A 17933-nucleotide genomic window follows, 5' to 3' on the forward strand; every position below is an offset into this window, starting at 1 on the left:
TTCTTTTTTCCTTTAATCCTTATTCTTTTCGAAAAGATTCAGTATGCTTATTCATTTTTTAATTATAAAAATAAAATGAAGACAAAACAACTAAATGGAGAGAGCTGTACTGTAAAATATGTATCATTAAATTCCTTTTTCCTTTCATGTCAAATTTTGTTTCTTTTTTTCTCGTTTTCTTCCTGCTTCATAGAAAACTAAAATTTCGATTAGAAAAATAATTTTGATTTTTCTTCCACATAGTTTTTAACTTGAATCCTTCTTGATAGCGAAGAAACTGCGAAAAATGATTTTTTATCATAAATAAACATAAAGAAAAATATTTTTCCTTTCTTTTCTTATTTTTTATTTGAACTTCAGAAAGATTTTCGCATCAAAAAAAAAAAAAAAAAAAAAAAAAAAAAAAAAAGACTTCGTTAATGATAGAAAACACAAACATAAACAAACATAAATGAAAAACATAAAAATGTAAATTCATAAAAAACTTGCATACGAATTCAATAAAAACTGAACATATAAATTGTTAACTTCTATGAATTCATTCGGATAAAAAATTGTCTGAAACAAAAGAAAATGAAAAGAAAAAGAAAAAGAAAAAGAAAAAGAAAAAGAAAAAGAAAAAGAAAAAGAAGAAGAAGAATAAAAAAATTGTTTAATTTTCAAAAAAGAAGACAAAAGAGAAACAATGAAGTGACTGCGTGATGCTAAAATATAAATAAAAATGATAAAAAATAAATAAATAAATAAATAAAATAAATATGAAGCGTGATTATGAAAGGTCAGCAATTGAAGGAAATAATCGAAAATTCGTTAAAAAAAACATACATTGAATAAATGAAAAAAATTAAATGCATAAGTCGTTGCGTTTATAATTCATAAAATTTTTCAAAAAAAATATTTTTAAAAACAAAAAGTTGAAAGATACTGAAATAAATGTAACATGGAGATATCAATAACGATAACATAAATGCGAACAAATGATAAATTCAAATTGAAAGTGCAAAATAAAACAGAAAAGTTTATTGATAAAAACATATTTCACATCCTTTTTAACACTGATTTCAACAACTTAACCAAAAACTTAAAAGAAAAATAAACATATTCAAATAAAAATGAAAAAATTAAATAAAATAAAATAAAATAAAATGAAAATGATAAATGATAAAAATCAAAAAATACATAAATCTTCTCCTCAACTAAACCAACGAATATAAAGCAACCCTTGAGTTATTCGTCCAAATAAATGCCAAATAATGCACCGTCTCCACAAAAGACACACCAACCTCCAAAATATACCTTCCTTGCACTCTTATCCTTTCTTTCTCTGCTTTCTCCATTTTTTTGTTTACAATAGCAACAGAAGAAGTTTTGTCAATTGTGGTTTTGGATGAAGAAGCAGCAGCTGCAGAAGAAGAAGAAGAAGAAGAAAGAGAAGAAGAAGAAGAAGAAGCATTAAAATCATTAGATAATTCCTTTTCCCTTTCCTTCTTCCTCCTCTTCTTCTTCTTCCTCTCCTCGCCTTCCACCAACGGCCTCCCTACAAAATGCCCCGATCCTGCCGAGCACGCCACATGCAGTGCTTCATCAGCTGACTCAAAATCTGACCGCAAAGTGGAAGGAAACCGATGCGCATAGTTCTTATTCGACCTCACATCCGAATCAAAGAGCCTTTCTTTCCTGTTTAACGACTCATTCTTCAAAGTCAGTCTTCTTATCACGTTCTTCGCGACCACATCAAACCCGTCTGCTTCTTCCTTCCCGTCGCTTTTCTCTGGCTTCACAACAGAATACGGATAAACCGTGAAAAAGGGGTTGTACATCACCATTTCATTCGTCTTGAACAGAAACTGGATATACACATCAGTCTCATACTCCGCCTCGATCATCAAAAACCTCCGAAACACCTGCTTGCTATTCGCTTTCGCCTTGTCGATCTTTCCCGCCACGCCAAACCAGCTCAGCTGATACCGCGCTGACAGCCACGGCTGCGGGATTTGCTCGATTTGGGCGACGAAGCCGAGCGGAGGAGCAATTCGGAGGGTGAAGATGGAGTTGTGCTCAATGCTGGAGAGTGGAGAGGGGGCGATGATGCGGAGATAGCGGGATTTGGAAGAGGAGGAAGATTTTGTTATTGAAGAAGAAGAAGAAGATGATGATGATGACGATGATGAAGATGATGTTTTATCAGAAGAGAATGAGTATATCATTTGTGTGGCTGACTGGTGGAAGAGGAAGTGATGTGTGGAAGGAGCATACCGCCTGTCAATCATTGTGAATGGAGAGATGGCATTTGAGGGAGAATGAGAAGAAGAAGAAGATGATGATGATGAAGATGATGATGATGAAGATGATGATGATGAGGAAGAAGAGGAAGAAGAAGAAGAAGAAGAAGAAGAATTTGAAGAAGAAATAGCAGAAGAAGCAACAGAAGCACTTGCTTTTTTTATCATCTCCTCAATCGATGCTGGCTGTGTCTTCAGTTCTTCAGCATCCAAATAGAATTCAGTGAATGACTTGCTGTCAATTGTGATGGAAACATCACCTGGTTTGTCTTCTCTTGAAAGCTTAAGAAAAGGATTGGGGTAAAAAGAAGGCAAAGAAGGCAAAGAAGAAGAAGATAAAGAAGGAGAAAGAGAAGGAGAAGGAAATGAAAGAGAATTTGATTGAGATTGAGATTGAGATTGTGATTGTGAATGAATTTTCGACATTTGTCTTCGAAGAGAAGAACGAGGGGATAAAGGGAAAGGAGAAGGAGAAGGAGAAGGAGAAAAAGATGGAGGGGGAGAAAGAGAAAGAGAAGGAGAAGGTGATCGTGGTGAGCAAGGAGAAAGAGAAGCGAAGGAGGCGTTGGAAGCAGAGGTCACGAGAGAAGCAAATGATTCTTGTGAAGATAAGAGAGGAGGAAGAATACAAGAAGAAGAAGAAGAGGAGGAAGAGGAAGAGGAAGAAGAAGAAGATGCAGAATTCGAATATGAATTTGAAAAAGAAGGCAAACGAGCATTTGGCGGAGGCTGCAAGAGAAAAGGGCGATTGGCCAGATGTTGAACAGCAAGCGGTCTTTTGTTGTGAGTCGGAGAAAGAAGACGAGCCATCGAGGCAGTTGAAGTAAGAGAAGCAAATGAAGAAGAAGAAGAAGAAGAAGAAAGACGAGGAAGAGAAGAAGAAGAGGAGGATAAGGAAGAAGAATAAGAAGAAGGAGGATTTGAAAGCAACTTTTTTCTTGCAGTTGGTGACATCACTCTATCTTTTCGAGAGGGAGAAGTTGGAAGAGCATTAGCATCACCTCCATAACTACCCCCATAACCAGCTCCAGCCCCAAATCCAATGCTGCTGTTACTTCTGCTATTGGGAGATAAAGCTCGTGTTCTGTTCAGAGGCGACAATAATCTTGCACTGGGAAGAGGAGAAGAAGAAGATAAAGATAAAGAAGAAGAAGAAGAAGAAGATGATGATGATGATGAGGACGAATTAGCATACAACCTTGAAGGGCATAATAAATCGTTGTCAAGAACGAGCGTGTAGCCAGGTGAATATAATGTGCAGGTGAGGGTGGAGGTGTCAGGAACTGGGGGGATGTCAGCATAGGAAAGATAACAACTGGAAGAAGGAGAAGAAGAAGAGGAAGAGGAAGAAAGAGAAGAGGATGATAAAGATGATAAAGATGTCAAAGAAGAAGAAGATGATGATGTGGAAGAAAAAGGTAATAGAGAAGAAGAGGAAGATATTGAAGAAGAAGAAGAAGAAGAAGTTAATGATGACGATAACAAATCTTCATTAGCAGCATTCAAACCAACTGGTCTTATTGTCACATTGAACTGCGGAGCAAACAAAACCTGTGCAATTCGAATATACGGCAGAAACGGCGATTGATCAGTCAGATTCATTGTGAATGAGTTGTCACCAGGGCAATCGACAAGACAAGGGAAAGGAGGAGAATGAGAGAGGGCGCAGGAGAGAGACGAAAGAGAAGATGATGATGACAAAAGAGGAAACTCATTGAAAGCAATGGATTCACTTTTATCTCTTCCTTCTCTTTCTCTTTCTCCAACTTCTCCTTTTCCCCCTTCTCCTTCTTCTCCTTCTCCTTCTTCTCCCTTTTCTCCTCCTCTTCCATGCCCCCACATCGGTGAAGCAGCCTTACAGTACGACGATGCAATCATTGTCCTTCCATTTGTCACTTTATCATTATGAACATCATGAACATAATCATCATCATCATCATCTTCTTCTTCTTCTTCTTCTTCTTCCTCATCAGCATCCACAACAGGCAATGCCACAGATGTCCGCATCACCACCTCTGCGCCCACGCGCGGGGCAAGCGGGAATATCAGCGGATACGGTCTTGTTTTAGAGACAATAACACACTCATTCGACTGCACAAGAGGTATTCTTGAGACAGAAATCTGTTTGTTCGAGTAAGCAGTGATGGTGAACCGCAAATCCCGCTTCCGCTTCGGCGCGTTCATCATCGACACCACCATCGTGTAGTAACCCTCATACTCATCGTCAATCTTTTCTAGTGAATACATCCACACACGATAGAGCGTCGGATCCACCCGGTTCTCCACCACTGCCACACGGCACACAGACGGCGGATTGTCCAGCCCTCTCACTTTGCTTGGCCCATCTGCTGATTCATTCTTTTCAACACCTTCATCTGCTTTGTCACTTTCATGTTTCTCCGATTTCTCCGACCTTTCAGATTTCTCCGAATTCTCCGCGTTTTCATTGCTTTCACTGCTTTGCACAGTATGCACATGGAAGCGCAGCCCAATTGGCGGGTCAGGCGGTTCGCACTGTTCTTCATCGCTCAGGTCTTCCCAGTGCCTTTCGAGCAGAAACCAGTAAATCTGCTTCTTCTCCTTCCTCACAAGATACTGCGGGGAATACAGCGTCCTCTGCAGCTCTTCGTCAAACTGATATTTGGCCTCAAACAAGCAATGGAACTTCTGTTGCACGGGGAACAAGAGAGGAGACCAGGACACGTTGATCGTGTGGAAGTACCTCCGCAAATCCCCCAGCCCAATGTAGAAGATGCCGTTGTCTTTGCCTTCTGCATCAGAAGCAGCAGCTGCAGCTGGGTCATAATTGAGCTTCGTCTTCAGCTCGTTCGTCCAAAACCCTCTTTTTGTGGGTGAATATGCGCCCTTCCACCCTCTTTTCCTGTTCGGCGCACGCAGCTTCAGCAGCCTTTTCCCTCCCACCTCACGAGCATCCAAGATAGCATAGCCAGTGTCTGGCACTAATCCTGTGGAAGAAATCACTTCTTCTGGCATGTCTGCATCAGTCGTGGCTGTGGCAAGCATCGTGCCTGTCGCATACGACTGCACAAGATCTGCCCAACGCTCAGCCATTTCTTCTTCGGCTGGCGGAAGTTCATTGCCATCATCATCATCTTCTTCTTCATTATCATCATTGTCTTCTCCTTCTCCTCCTCCTTTTTCTCCTTTTTCTTTTCCGCTTTTGTTTTCATCTTCACTTTTGATTTTGTCTTTGTCTTTGTCTTTATCTTTGTCTTTTTCTCTTTTTTCACTTTCTTTTTTCTTCCAGAGATTCGCAAATTCATCAATTGGCTCTTTCTTCTTCCTTTTTGGTATGTCTGTTAAAAACGCCTTCTTTTTCTTATTTTTTCTCTTCTTCTTCTTCTTCTTTGAACCTCCTTTATCTTCATCATCTTCTCCCTCTCCTTCTTCATTGCTTTCTTCATCACCTTCTCCTTCTCCTCCCTCTCCCTCCTCTTCCTCTTCCTCTGGTGGCATCTCCAACCTCCACAGCTCCGGAATCCAGCCTGCCAAGAAATGCATCGTTTCTCCAGAAGGCAAGTCCCACGTTCCGTAGCTGTCGCCCCTCACTTTCAGATACGCCTTTTCCAAAAGCTGCGGCCAGATCTCGCGAGAGGAAGGAATGTGAGCACAGAGAAAAGTGCCTTCAGAATGTGGCGTTTTTTTCTTTTTCTTGTTGCTGTCTTTGAGGGGTTTTGAAGAAGAAGAAGAAGAAGAAGAAGAAGAAGAGGAGGAGGAGGAGGAGGAGGAGGAGGAAGAGGAAGAGGAAGAGGAAGAGGAAGAGGAAGAGGAGGAGGAAGAAGAAGCTGTGGATTTTTCTTGGGGTGCAGGAAGAGCAGGAAATCGATCATCCACATCGACTGCTCGCCAAGCTCCGTTGAAATAGAACCGAACCCTGTAATGTCCCGATGGATTGATTAACGCTCCGTCTTCCTCAGTCTGCGGGTAGATGCCATTTGAAATGAACGCAATCTTCATTCGCTCTTCAGCCGCTGCCAATAACGCAAGCGACGTCACAACAGACGCGTCATCAACTTTGCCTGGAATCAGTTTTCTCCAATTGGTGAATCCAAAAACAGACATGAATTTTTGTTTGCAATTAAATACATTTCCAGGTCGTAAAAGTTGGCAATGAGCTTTCACTTGTTCTTCGTTAAGCATCACTGGAACACGATCTTGATAAAGAGGAGCAGATTCATCATCTTTAGGCAAAGAATGAACATCTGGATCCCAAACTGGAAAATATTGTCCATGCCAATGTGAAGAAGCTTCAAGAACACTTTTTTCTTCTTCATCAAACTCACCAAATTTTGGAAGTGGTGGATATCTAGACATAGGAGCCGGAACAAATGGAATAGGTGGTGCTTTAACGCGAATATATCTTAATATTGATGTTGGAAGAATATCTTCATCAATCGTATCATCAGATACTCTTGCAACTTTTTTTATTCGTTTCGAAAAAAGTCTTAATCGAGAAGAATCATGATGGTGAATTTGTTTTCTTCTAATTTTCTTTTTCTTATGGAAAAATGGAAGAAGTGGCTTTAAAATTGGAATAGAAAAAGAATTAGAAGCACTTTTTGATGAATACTTATTGGAGGTTGAAGAATATTCAATTGATTTTGCTGGAAAAGAGGAAGATGAAACAATTTTGGATGAACCAACTTGCGACCGTTTTGAAGAATTTTTTGAAGATAATTTAGAAGATTTTAATTTTTTAAATGAGACTGATGATTGTTCGCTGTGTTCATTTGAAGAACTCATGCAAAAAATCCGTGAACAAAATAAAATTCAGATCATAACCATTGTTTATTAATGAGAACATCATGAAATTACAAAACTTGAAGACAAATGAGAAAAATAGACAAATAAGGGAGAGAAGTTCTCTACATAATAACATTTCATAACCACAGAAATAAAAGAAAGAACGATGTGATGTGCTTTAACTTCTGTCATATTCCATAGCCGAATTTTTAAAAAAGGAAAGGCTAGTTGTGAGATGTTGGAGAGGTAATAGGTGTAGACTGAGAATTAGAAGAGTTAGTTGGAATAGGAGCCGAAGGAAAAGACGCATGAGAAGGAGACATGTAAGAGTTAAACATAGCAGACGGTCCAGCTTGAGCAGAAAATGTTGGGTGAGTAGAAGAAGCAGTAGAAGCAGCAGAAGAAGCAGAAGTCGAAGAAGATGAAGGAGTAAGATTTGAATTAGATGCCGCTGCCGGGGATTGAACCGGAGTCGCATTGGCAGAAGTATTAGCAGCAGCACCAGTAGCAGAATTTGGTGATGTCTTCATTGGAGAAGTCATCAAAGGCATCGAAAACGAAGTCGGCATCTGGGGCGGGGTGAGCATCTGGTGCATGTGAGGGTAAGGGAACGCCGCAGAAGACATCGGAGAGTGCTGCGAAGGGGCAGCGTTCATTGGACTATTCTGTTGTTGCTGTTGCTGCTGCTGCTGCTGTTGTTGAATGATCTGCTGATGCTGCTGTGGATTGATTGACTGAGGAGCAGGTTGAATTTGAGATTGAGTCAAATTCTGAGTCATATTTTGTGTTTGTGTTTGAGCTTGCGATTGTATTTGTGTTTGTGTCTGGATGCTTCCTGGCACAGGTGGAAACGCTGCTCCTTTCATATTCGCAGTAACCGAAGTCGCATTGACAGCTGCTGATGTTGAAGCAGAAGCAGAAGCAGAGGCAGAGGCAGAGGCAGAAGCAGATGAAGACATTGGGGGAAATGGCTGTACAGACGAAATAGATGGCACAATCATTGAGGCTGCACTCACAGCGCTTGGGTTGATCATTCCCACATTCATTCCACTCATTCCGCTTATCCCGCTCATTCCGATGCTGACGTTGATGCCAGACGGGGTTGGAATAACGCCAGCTGTTAATGACAGGGAAGTGGAATGGTTGTAAGGAGACTGCATGTTGCGGGGAGAAGAGGATAAGGAAGAAGAAGAGGAGGAGGAAGAAGAAGGTGAAGAAGAAGAAGATGGTGAAGCAGAAGTAGCAGCAGAAGAAGAAGAAGCATTCGGAGAAAATGTCGGAACCCTCTGTTTCGCTTTATCTCCATCTTCTCCAACCATTTTGACGAGCATTGCTGGCGGGTGCATTTGAGCAGTGTGTTGGAGCAAGTTTTGTGCAGATGTGAGTCTGGCTGAGGCAGAATAGGATGCCATGTGAGGAGACGGGGAGAGGTTGGTGAGAACGCTTCCTATTTTTTTATTATTGTTATTGTTATTATTATTATTGAAAGTGCAGGAATTATTGTTATAATAATAATAATTATTATTATTTTTTAATTGAATGTTTGTTTGTTTGTTTGAAGGAAATAAAAGATATATTTTGGAGTTGGTGAGTTTTGGAGGTAAAGTTGATCATTCGATGGAAATCATTAGGATGAAAAGAGAGGAAGATATTAAAAAATGAAGAAGAAATCAGAAAAAAACATGAGTAATTTTTGAATTAAAAAAAAAAAAAAAAACATATTTAGAAAAAATTCATAAAACAAAAACACATTAACATAATTTTCTTCTCGCTCAATTTCTCTTTCTCTTTCTCCCTCTCCTCTCTAAAAAAACACCTAAAACAAACCTGCATTCTGCTGCATCATCTGTGTCGAAATCGCCTTCAGCGGCATGGCATTTGCCATCCCACCCACATTTTGCGTTGCCGGCGGGAAAGAATTGTGTGGTGGGAACGCCGCTGATGGTGCCGGCGCGCCGATCGGAACTGTGGGCATCGCCGGAATTGCGGGCGGCGAGGGGAAATTCACAGCCGCCGGAAACGGCAGCGACGACTGGGGGAATATCGACGGCGGCAGGTGGCTCATCGGCTGGGAAATGTAAGGGAGAGTTGGGGAAGGAGCAGATATGTCTGAAGAAGAAGATGATGATGAAGAAGATGAAGATGAAGAAGAATTGCTGTTGTTATTATTCCCCATCATTCGTGAACTCATCATCATCCTCATTGAACCCCGCTTCCGCCTTCGTGTGGTTGTAGTTGCTGAAGTTGAAGAAGAAGAAGACATTGAAGAAGAGTTGTGGCCCAATGCAGAATTCGCTTTTCCTCTTCCTCCTCTTCCTCTTCCGCCTCTTCCGCTGGTTGTTCCAACAGAAGGCATCATCGACATAGACGCACCTGATCGAGACAATCCAACATCACTTGCACTGGAATACGAAAGAGAAGAAGAAGGAGAAGAAGAAGATGATGATGGCAATGAAGAAGAAGACAATGATGATGATGATGATGATGATGATGAATTTGGCCCACCAGTTATGGCTTGCATGGCAGACGCTGCTGCTGATGATGAAGAAGAACCTGCTCCTGTTTCCCACTCCGCTCCCAATCCCATTCCATATCTCTCACTTTCAGCACTTCCATATCCCTGTTTGTGTCTATCTGACGCTGAAGAGGAGGAGGAGGAAGAAGAAGAAGCTGATGAACCTCCTCCTCTCCTTCTCTTCAGCACAGCTCCAAACGAACGTTGTCTAAAATGCGGTGTTTTGTGTGCTTGTGATGCTCTTTTGGCCTCAGAGAGCGAAAGAGAGGCAGAAGAGGCAGAGGAAGAGGAAGGTGCAAAGCCCATGCTCCTCAGAATTGTCGACGGAAGAAGCGAATGAATCGACGGCAGATGCGATTTGTGGGTGGATTCGGTTGATTTGCTTCCTGAACTCTCTTTTCCTTCTTTTCCTTCTTCTGATTTCTCGCCTTTGCCTTCTTTGTCTGTGTGTTCTCCTTCTTCTCCTTCAGCGCCATTTCCATCGCCTTTCTTTCCTCCTCCTCCTCCGCTTCCTTCTCCACCACCTCCTCCTCCATCTTCTTCTTCCTCCTCCCCTTTCTTCTTCTTCTCCCCTTCCTCCCCCTCCCCCTCCTCATTCTCCCCCTCTTCGCTCTCTCCTCTTCCTCTGTGCAACAGCTCGCTTTCTCTGTTCCTCTTCTCATACATCGACGCCAGCGTATAAATCTGCTGTGCCGAGTTTCCTCCTTTCACCAGCGCCAGCACTGCCTGAATGCACTGCCTGTTCTCCCTCAACCCCGACCTCAATGGCGCAGAAGGCGTGAAAGACAACAAATGCTCGGGAAATCTCAGTTCTGACCCATTCTCATCTCTCTCTCTCTTTCCACCGACCTCTTCGCCTCTTCCTCCTTCCCCTTCTCCGTTGCTCCCGCCATCGCTCGAATACTCGCTCTCTCTCCCGTCTCTTCCCAGCGGCACATCTGTTATCTGCCTCAGCGAATACACACTGTTCCCCCTCATCCTGCTTCTAGCTGCGCCTTCTCTATGCGCTTTCCCGAACTCGTCGCCTGTCAATGAACGCATCCGCCGTTTTGACAGGAGAAGAGGCTTCGAAGCAGCACGTGCCTTCTTCTTCTTCTTCTTCCGCTGTGCCAAAAGCCTCGCTGCATATTCAGACAGCGGCTCGTTTGATTGATGCTGAAGTGAATTGGCTGCTCCTCTTTCTGCTCCGCTTTCATCGCCCAGCACATTTCCTCCTCCTTCTCCTCCTCCTTCACCATTCGCTGCATCTCCCCCTTCTCCCGCTCCACCCAAATGCAGTTTCGCATTCTTCCTCCCTTTTCCTCTGTGTCCTCTGGCGTGTTTTCGCGCTTTCTTTGCAGTTCGCACCGGAGCCAATTTGACAGGTTCGATTGAAAGCTTGGCAGGTGTTTCTCGTTCAGACGTCGTCGCCTCTTCGTCCTCTTCAGAGCCGAATATATCGTCATCGTCATCATCATCAAGTTCACCATTATTATTGTTATTGTTTTCATTCATCATGTTTTTGTCAGTTTGATCTTTTGCTCCTTCTCCTTCTCCTTCTCCTCCTTCTGCAGCTTCTTCATCGCTATCACTGAACAAATCATCATCCGAATCGCTTTCTCCACCTGTCCCTTCTTCTTTCTTCTCTTCTTCTTCCTCTTCTTCTTCTTCTTCCTCTTCTTCCTCCTCCTCCTTTTCCCCTTTCTTCCCTTTCCCCTCTTTCCCTTCCTTCTCCTCTTTCTCCTTCTTCTGCTGCAGTCTTGTGCTTGTCCTCAGCGGTATCATCGTGCCCGATGCAGTCGAATGAGCCGAGTTTTCTTCCTTTTCGCTGTCTTTATGTGGCCGAATGAGCGATTTGACATACAAATCTCCTCTTCCATCTGAATCGTCCTCGTTCCTCGCTGACAGCCCAGACTTCCTGCCAGGCGTCTTTCGCTTCTTCTTCGTCCGCTTCGATGACGTGCTGTCCGTCTCGCCAGCATCCGCCCCACTTGCTGCTCCTTTGCCTTTGCCAGCTGTCCTACCCAGTTCAGATTTTGATGATGTTCCTTTTCTTCCTTTCTTTTTCTTTTTCCCTTCCTTTGCTGTTGTGTATTTGATCGTTCCATCGTCTGTGACGCGGCTTTTCGTTCCTCTGTTGATTGCCTCCTGTTGTGATTCTGAAGCATCGTTATTCCCTTCTTCTTCGTCCGTCTTATCTTCGTCGTCTTCCTCCTCATCTCCATCTTTTGAAGTGTTTTTTGTTTTGCTATCTCTCACTTTTTTCTCAGGTGACATGTCAAATAACTCCTTCTCATCTTCATCCAACCAAGAATCTTCTTCTTGTCCTTCAGGCTGAAGCTTGACTGCTTCTTCCTCAATTTTTTCTCCAATTTCAGATATTTCTTTTTTGAGAGCTTCAGTGTCTTTGTTCAAATCTTTTTTATTTCTTTTAGATTCTTTTCCTTTGAGAATCTGACTTTCTTGTGATGCGCCCGCTGAATTGTCTTTTTGCTTTGGCGGCCTTAACTTTCTAATTGTTGCTGGATCTTGAAACTGAGTATTTTTTATAATAAAATATTCATTAATTTTATGAATCACAGTTTTTACAAAAAATAAGCAATGAGCAAACGAGTTTCTTGCAATTAGGGCAATTCCAAATTTTTAATGTCTTCAAATTTGATTTTCTTAGCCCGACACATTTGAGATGAAACCTTTGAATTGAATGAAATTCAAAAATCAATTATCATGATAAAAGAGCAAGCATACCAATCTGAGCATTTATCGCATTGAATCATGCATCCTAGTGTACATATGATAATGAATTCAGGAAAGAAACATCAAAAATTTAAAAGAATTTCAAATTGACATATTCAAAAAATAGTTAATTTATTCCTCGATACAGATACAAAAATTCGATTAAATAATCGTCGCATGCAATATAAAAACATTCACTTTAAGTCTTCTTTCAAAAATACTATACCATCATCTTTGCCATGGCATATGCAAAATGTTTGTTCCTCTTTGACTGGCTCCACGTCTTGCTGCTCTGTTTTGACTTGTTGACTTGTTTCATCAATATTTTTTTCTGCCTCTGTGCGTGTAGGTGAATTATCTGGTTGTGAAGACTCAAGCGGCTGTTGGTCCATAAAAAATAAAAAATCAGTAGTTTGAATCAGATAAATTAAAGGTTGCTATTAAATATATATATTGTGGGTTAGAAAAAATGAAAAAAATTCAATAACTTTCAATCTGTGTTATATTTGAATTTACTAATATAATAATATTCGATGTCGTGAAAAAAATCATCTTTGTGATTTCTTTTCAATAAGTGAAAAATTCTGATTGTGAAAATTTTTGGTGATGTATTATTTGCAATGTTAATAATTTTTATAATGTGCACTTCGTAAAGGAATATATTTGGGAATGTTAAAACTTACATGATGATTGCAGTGTTTTTATTTATCTTTTGTATTTAAAATGTCTTCAATTAAGAATCTCATTTCATGTGTAAAGATGATAGTATTTCTTTGCAAGAATACACTCTTCTTCTTTTCGAATCGATAAATTTCATGAGATTGAAATCTTATTATTTTTCTATCATTTTATTAAAGTGAAAATTTAACCCAGTTGTTTATTTTCAAAAAAAGTGTTATTCAAAAATGGAATGAATTTTTCAAGTTTCTATCATTTATAAAACTTTTCAGATCCATATATTAATTTGATAATAACCTTCCATTTTAATAGCATTCCTCCAAAAGATAATATTTGCAAAAATGAAACTTAATAAAAAAAGACTCTTCTGATCAAGGTTGTGTAAAAAAAAAAAAAAAAAAAACAATATTCAAATTGCATAGGTTTTTTAGTGTATATTTTTGAGCCGAAATGTTGTGAAATGATTTGAAGAAATGTTTATTTATTGTTTTCTTTTTCTTTCTTTCTTTTCTTTCTTCTCTTTCCTCTTCTGCTTCCTCTCCTTCTCAATCTTCTTCGCCTTCTTCCTCTCCTTCTCCATTTTCTCAAACGCATTCATTCTCTTTCGCGACTTCTTCACAACCGCCCCATCCAAATCCAACTGAGCATCTCCTCGTTTTGCATGAAGCCCTTCAAAAAACCGAGAAAAAGTCGGTTTTTCGGTTTTAGCTCCAGCCATCGAATGAACAAGAGCTGAAGGTGCTGCTGAAGATGATGAAGATGATGAAGTTGATTCAGTTCCTGTTTTCATTGCTTTTCTTCCTCTTTGAGAAACATTCGAAGTATGTGCAACTTCACCTTCTCCTTCTTCTCCTTCTCCTTTTCTCGTTTTTGTGCCTCGATTGTCTCTATCTCTCTTTTTGAACTCACTTTTACTCTCTTTTCCATCTCCTCCTTTTCTTTCTTTGAAAGATGTCTTTCTCGCTTTCTCTTCATTTCCTCCTTCTCCTTCTCCCTCATCTTCTCCTTCTTCTCCCTCATCTGACTGCTTCTCCCTCACTTTCCCTCTGTCTCTCCATCTTTCTTTCTTTTTCACTGTTTTCGTAGCCACACCAGCTTCTCTTCTCCTTTGCTGTTCTCTTCTTTTCTTGTTCCTTTCTTTCTCTTTCGCCCTTTTCTCTTCTTTTTCGATTTTCAGCTTGTTTTTAAGCTTTCCTGCTTTTTTAGGATGCATTGCCTTTGTGACTCTTATTGTTCGATCTTGTCAAATTGAAGGAGAAAGATGGAAAAAAGAAAAAACAATTGATAATTTCAATAGAAAATTCAAAAAGTTATAATCAAAATATTGAGAGAAGCAAAGATTGTAAGTTACCTCCAAGTTCAGATCCGTCGAGTGCCATTGAAGCTGTCACGCTGTCCGCATCCTCAATAATTCACAAACATTTCAAAGTAATTTTTATTTTTTTAAAAAATAACAAATGATTTCATACTTCAAACGTGACAAAGCCAAATCCTTTTCCTTGACGAGTCCATTTATCGCGAATTATACGAACTGAGCGAACCGCTCCACAACTCTCGAAATGCCTTAAAAGTTCTGATTCTTTCAAATCTTCATATTCAAAATTATATTCATCTTTAATCAAACTATTAAAAAAGTAAAAGCAAACTGAAAGGAAGTTGACCAACAAATACAGAACGTTTAAAATCAACATCTTTTGTATTGGCATGCGTTATTCGGACCAATGAACCTCCTAATTTCTGTTTCTGTTCTGGTGATGAAAGCTGTTCGACTGCAGTTTGAGAATCTCCTTCAGTTCTGAAAACGACATAACAATTTTTGACATCGAGCTCCTAAAAATATGAAATATAAATGAAACAATGTTAAAAAATTTTTTTGATTTATACCTTGTTAAAAGCTTTCTTTATTACAGCAGCCTTTTTTGGTAATTTTGCTTCATTATCAACGGGAACAGAACGGAATCTTATAGATTCAATATGCCCATATGGTAACACTATCTTTCTGATGTCCTAAATAAAAAGAGAAAGTTCGGAAAATTTATCAAATATCTCAAGGAATTACTAAAAATATATTACTTTCTCTGTCATTGTAATAGGAATATTTCCAATAAAAATAGTCCTCTTATTCTTTTCTGGATCAAAGTGGCTCTTCCTTCTTTGTCTTTTTTCACCTTGTTCTTCGTCATTTGAGGCATCTGACTCGTCATCATCATTATCAGATTCATTTTCTTCCTCGCTGATATCATCCTCCGAATAGCCTTCTTCATCATCTAATTTTTTTAAATCTTCTTCAAGAATTCTCTTGTTTTCCTCATCAAAATCCTCTGACTCTTCTTCAGAATCCATTTGTTTTTGATCGTTATAGATCTTTTAATTAATCAAATATTTTCAAGATCATATTTATTATTAAAAAATTTATATCTTGATAAATGAATGCAAAAGACATTGCAGATTCGATTCATAAAGATCCATCAAAATCGTTAGAATTATTGAAGCAACTTGGGGATTTGTTATTTGCTGAGTCTGTAGTTCGCAATATTTCTCCGTTTATATTGTTTTCTTTTTATGCAGACCACCAAATTCATTGACAAAATTTGCAGAGTCATTTGGTGGAATGGATATATTAGCTTCAGGACTTTTAAGTGGAAACGATTTTGTAATAAATGAATGCTGCTTGATTTGGGATCAATTATTTAAACTTTCTGATTCACCTGAGCTATTACTTTCTCCAGATGTTTGGAAAATATTAACATTGATTTATTATAACTATTCCTTCAGATGTTCAGCTTTTTAATAGATTCTGTTTCGAAGAATCCATCTTCAGCTGTAAGAGGATGTGCTGCAAGAGGCATTTTCAGATGCTCTCAAAAGGCCACCCTTTCCGATTCAACTATTATAAAATGCCCTCTCCTTCCTCATGTCTGCAATTTTATTCCTCATTAATTTGTTTCATCTCACTTCTTTTTTTGATACAAAAGATCCAAACACTTATAATGATCCTTCCGCAGCTTTTAAGAGACGGAGTAGAAGTTCAGCAACAAATTCAAAATGCCTTTGTTTCAGTTTGCATGTTTTTACAATGAAATGATGCTTTATGTTTTTTGCATTTGATTTACGATGACTAATAAACAAGGTGTCAGAGTCGGGAACGGAAGAATTTTATAAACTGCTATGCGCAGATGAACTTTTGAATCAGCTATTCTCAACAACTACGCATGCTTCATCTTCATCGTCTAAAAATGATAACAAGGAAATTGCCCGAGTTTCTCTTGTTTCATTTGACATGTACGTTCATATTTGTGAGAAGGGCAAATCGATTCCAGATTATTTTATTCAAAAAATTTATCCGTATTTTCAGGATTACATAAAGACAACTGTTTCTCCACAGTTTGAAGAAGAGGACCCTCTTTTGTTGAACAACATTATCGAAATACTGAAAAATGTATTGATTGTTAATTTCTTATTGTAGCAATAAATGCAAACTAATTCTTCACTTTTTTTTTTTAAATTTTTAAATTTCTTTTTCAAAATTTTATTTAGTTTATTCATTGTGCCTGCTTCTCTCCGATGCTTTTCCCAGAAAAAATCCCATCTGATTTTTCAAAAAATCATATTCTTTCATCTCTTGTGTCAATAATCCAATCACAAATTTGCGGCCCATCAGCTTTTGAAGCCATCTCAGAAATCATTCGCTTGGTTTGAATAATTCATATTTTATTTTCATTTCTAATTCCTTCCTTTTTTCTTTCTTTCTTTCTTTCTTTCTTTCTTTCTTTCTTTCTTTCTTTCTTTCTGTCTGTCTGTCTGTCTGTCTGTCTGTCTTTCTTTCTTTTTTTTTTTTTTTTTCTTTTCTTTTCTTTTTTTTCTGTTTTTTTCTATTTCATTTCAGCATCCAATTTTTGTTCTCAACTTCGAAAACGGATCAACCATCCTAAGCTGCATTAATTCATTAACACCTCCTTCAACCGCATCGCCAGCCACCTTCTACCCCACCATTCCTGTTGCTTCTGCCGAGTGCTGCTCGCTTTTCCTGCAAAACCGCTCGTTTGCCGACTTCATCGACAAAGTTGATACATTTCCTCTTCCTGATTCCACATTCTCTGAATTCGAAGAATGCAGAAAGAAGATTTCCACAACCCCTTCGTTCTCTTCCCCATCGTCTCAGCCTCTTCCTTCATTAGACAGCCACTCTGCTCTCCTCGCCTTTCATCTGGGCTCTCTTCCCAGGCTGATCAGAGGAGTCACACACGCTGGCTTAGCTTCTGCTGCTTTGTCTGCTATCATTTCTTTGTCTGCTGCTGCTTCTCCGTATACGCCCTTGTGCTACGCTGCACTCGAATGCATCGTGTTGGGGATGAGCCCGCTGTTTTGGATGATCAAAGGGCCCGGGCAGATTCCAGATGAAGTGATAAGAAAACTTGTTTTAAAGGTTTGCTTTAAACATTAAGTTTCTATTATGAAGTTATTCGTTATTCTTATTAACAATAATTTTTTTTCTCTTTTTTTTCAATAAAATTAATTTCAAATAAAATACCAAACTCTCATGTTTTTTAGTGCATAGAATCCCTTGCAAAGTACGAATGGTTTATTGACGACTTTGGCAAATCAGCAGAAGCGGTGCAATATGTCACTGACCCAACAACAATGATTGATAGAGAAGGCGTAGTGTTGCAGTCTTCTGTATCAAAAGCGCTGTTCAATTCTCCATTTAGCTCTAAAATCCCAGAAATAGTACAGAAAAAATTGGCATATAGGTTTGATCCATTTTAATTTTTGAATTTTTATTTATTGCAATTTTTCAATGTTTTAATAAAATGAAGATCTCAATCAACTATTGGGAAAGGAGATGCTGTACCAAAAGTTGCAGTGGATGAGCTTACGGAACTTTAATTTTTTTTTAAGCTTTCAGTTTATATTAATTTTTATATTATTTTTTGATAAGAAAAAGAAAAAAAATACTTCAAAATCATAAACTTAAAGTT

The 17933-nt window shown here is 39.1% G+C and overlaps 4 protein-coding genes across 4 annotated transcripts; 1 reads left to right on the forward strand and 3 right to left on the reverse strand.

Moving 5' to 3' along the window:
* Positions 1-1196: 1196 nt before the first annotated feature.
* On the reverse strand, positions 1197-7046 carry MONOS_10763 (uncharacterized protein; the record flags this gene model as incomplete). Its single annotated transcript, XM_067863240.1, has 3 exons — positions 1197-5888; positions 6177-6747; positions 6874-7046. 3 exons carry the CDS (start codon positions 7044-7046, stop codon positions 1197-1199), a joined length of 5436 nt encoding a protein of 1811 aa, XP_067725286.1.
* Positions 7047-7075: 29 nt separating this feature from the next.
* MONOS_10764 (uncharacterized protein) lies at positions 7076-12673 on the reverse strand. The gene is made up of 5 exons (XM_067863241.1): positions 12503-12673; positions 12289-12322; positions 12152-12233; positions 8874-12075; positions 7076-8493 (listed from the first exon to the last, which is right to left on the reverse strand). Exons 1-5 carry the CDS (start codon positions 12666-12668, stop codon positions 7271-7273), a joined length of 4707 nt encoding a protein of 1568 aa, XP_067725287.1. The 5' UTR covers positions 12669-12673; the 3' UTR covers positions 7076-7270.
* Positions 12674-13364: 691 nt separating this feature from the next.
* Positions 13365-15304, reverse strand: MONOS_10765 (putative RNA recognition motif domain containing protein). Its single transcript, XM_067863242.1, has 6 exons — positions 15028-15304; positions 14839-14961; positions 14601-14784; positions 14424-14542; positions 14306-14357; positions 13365-14193 (listed from the first exon to the last, which is right to left on the reverse strand). Exons 1-6 carry the CDS (start codon positions 15295-15297, stop codon positions 13436-13438), a joined length of 1506 nt encoding a protein of 501 aa, XP_067725288.1. The 5' UTR covers positions 15298-15304; the 3' UTR covers positions 13365-13435.
* A 76-nt stretch (positions 15305-15380) lies between these two features.
* On the forward strand, positions 15381-17841 carry MONOS_10766 (uncharacterized protein; the record flags this gene model as incomplete). The annotated part of the gene is made up of 9 exons (XM_067863243.1): positions 15381-15430; positions 15523-15685; positions 15730-15870; positions 15930-16013; positions 16085-16393; positions 16492-16647; positions 16841-17380; positions 17506-17705; positions 17772-17841. 9 exons carry the CDS (start codon positions 15381-15383, stop codon positions 17839-17841), a joined length of 1713 nt encoding a protein of 570 aa, XP_067725289.1.
* Positions 17842-17933: the final 92 nt, after the last annotated feature.

This window comes from Monocercomonoides exilis (genome assembly GCF_001643675.1).
Source record: "Monocercomonoides exilis strain PA203 chromosome Unknown scaffold29-1213020, whole genome shotgun sequence".
Classification (NCBI taxonomy): Eukaryota; Preaxostyla; order Oxymonadida; family Polymastigidae; genus Monocercomonoides; species Monocercomonoides exilis.

Excerpts from the sequence above, each read along its gene's own strand:
- MONOS_10764 (XM_067863241.1), bottom strand. The coding sequence starts at position 12,668 with ATGGACCAACAGCCGCTTGAGTCTTCACAACCAGATAATTCACCTACA. Across the intron at positions 12,323-12,502 it reads ATGCCATGGCAAAGATGATG|GATGCATGATTCAATGCGAT; the intron begins GTATAGTATTTT and ends TATGTACACTAG. Across the intron at positions 8,494-8,873 it reads GATGATGCAGCAGAATGCAG|GAAGCGTTCTCACCAACCTC; the intron begins GTTTGTTTTAGG and ends ATAAAAAAATAG.
- MONOS_10765 (XM_067863242.1), bottom strand. The coding sequence starts at position 15,297 with ATGGATTCTGAAGAAGAGTCAGAGGATTTTGATGAGGAAAACAAGAGA. Across the intron at positions 14,543-14,600 it reads TGTTGGTCAACTTCCTTTCA|ATTTGAAAGAATCAGAACTT; the intron begins GTTTGCTTTTAC and ends TTGAATATGAAG. Across the intron at positions 14,358-14,423 it reads TTGGCTTTGTCACGTTTGAA|GATGCGGACAGCGTGACAGC; the intron begins GTATGAAATCAT and ends TGAATTATTGAG.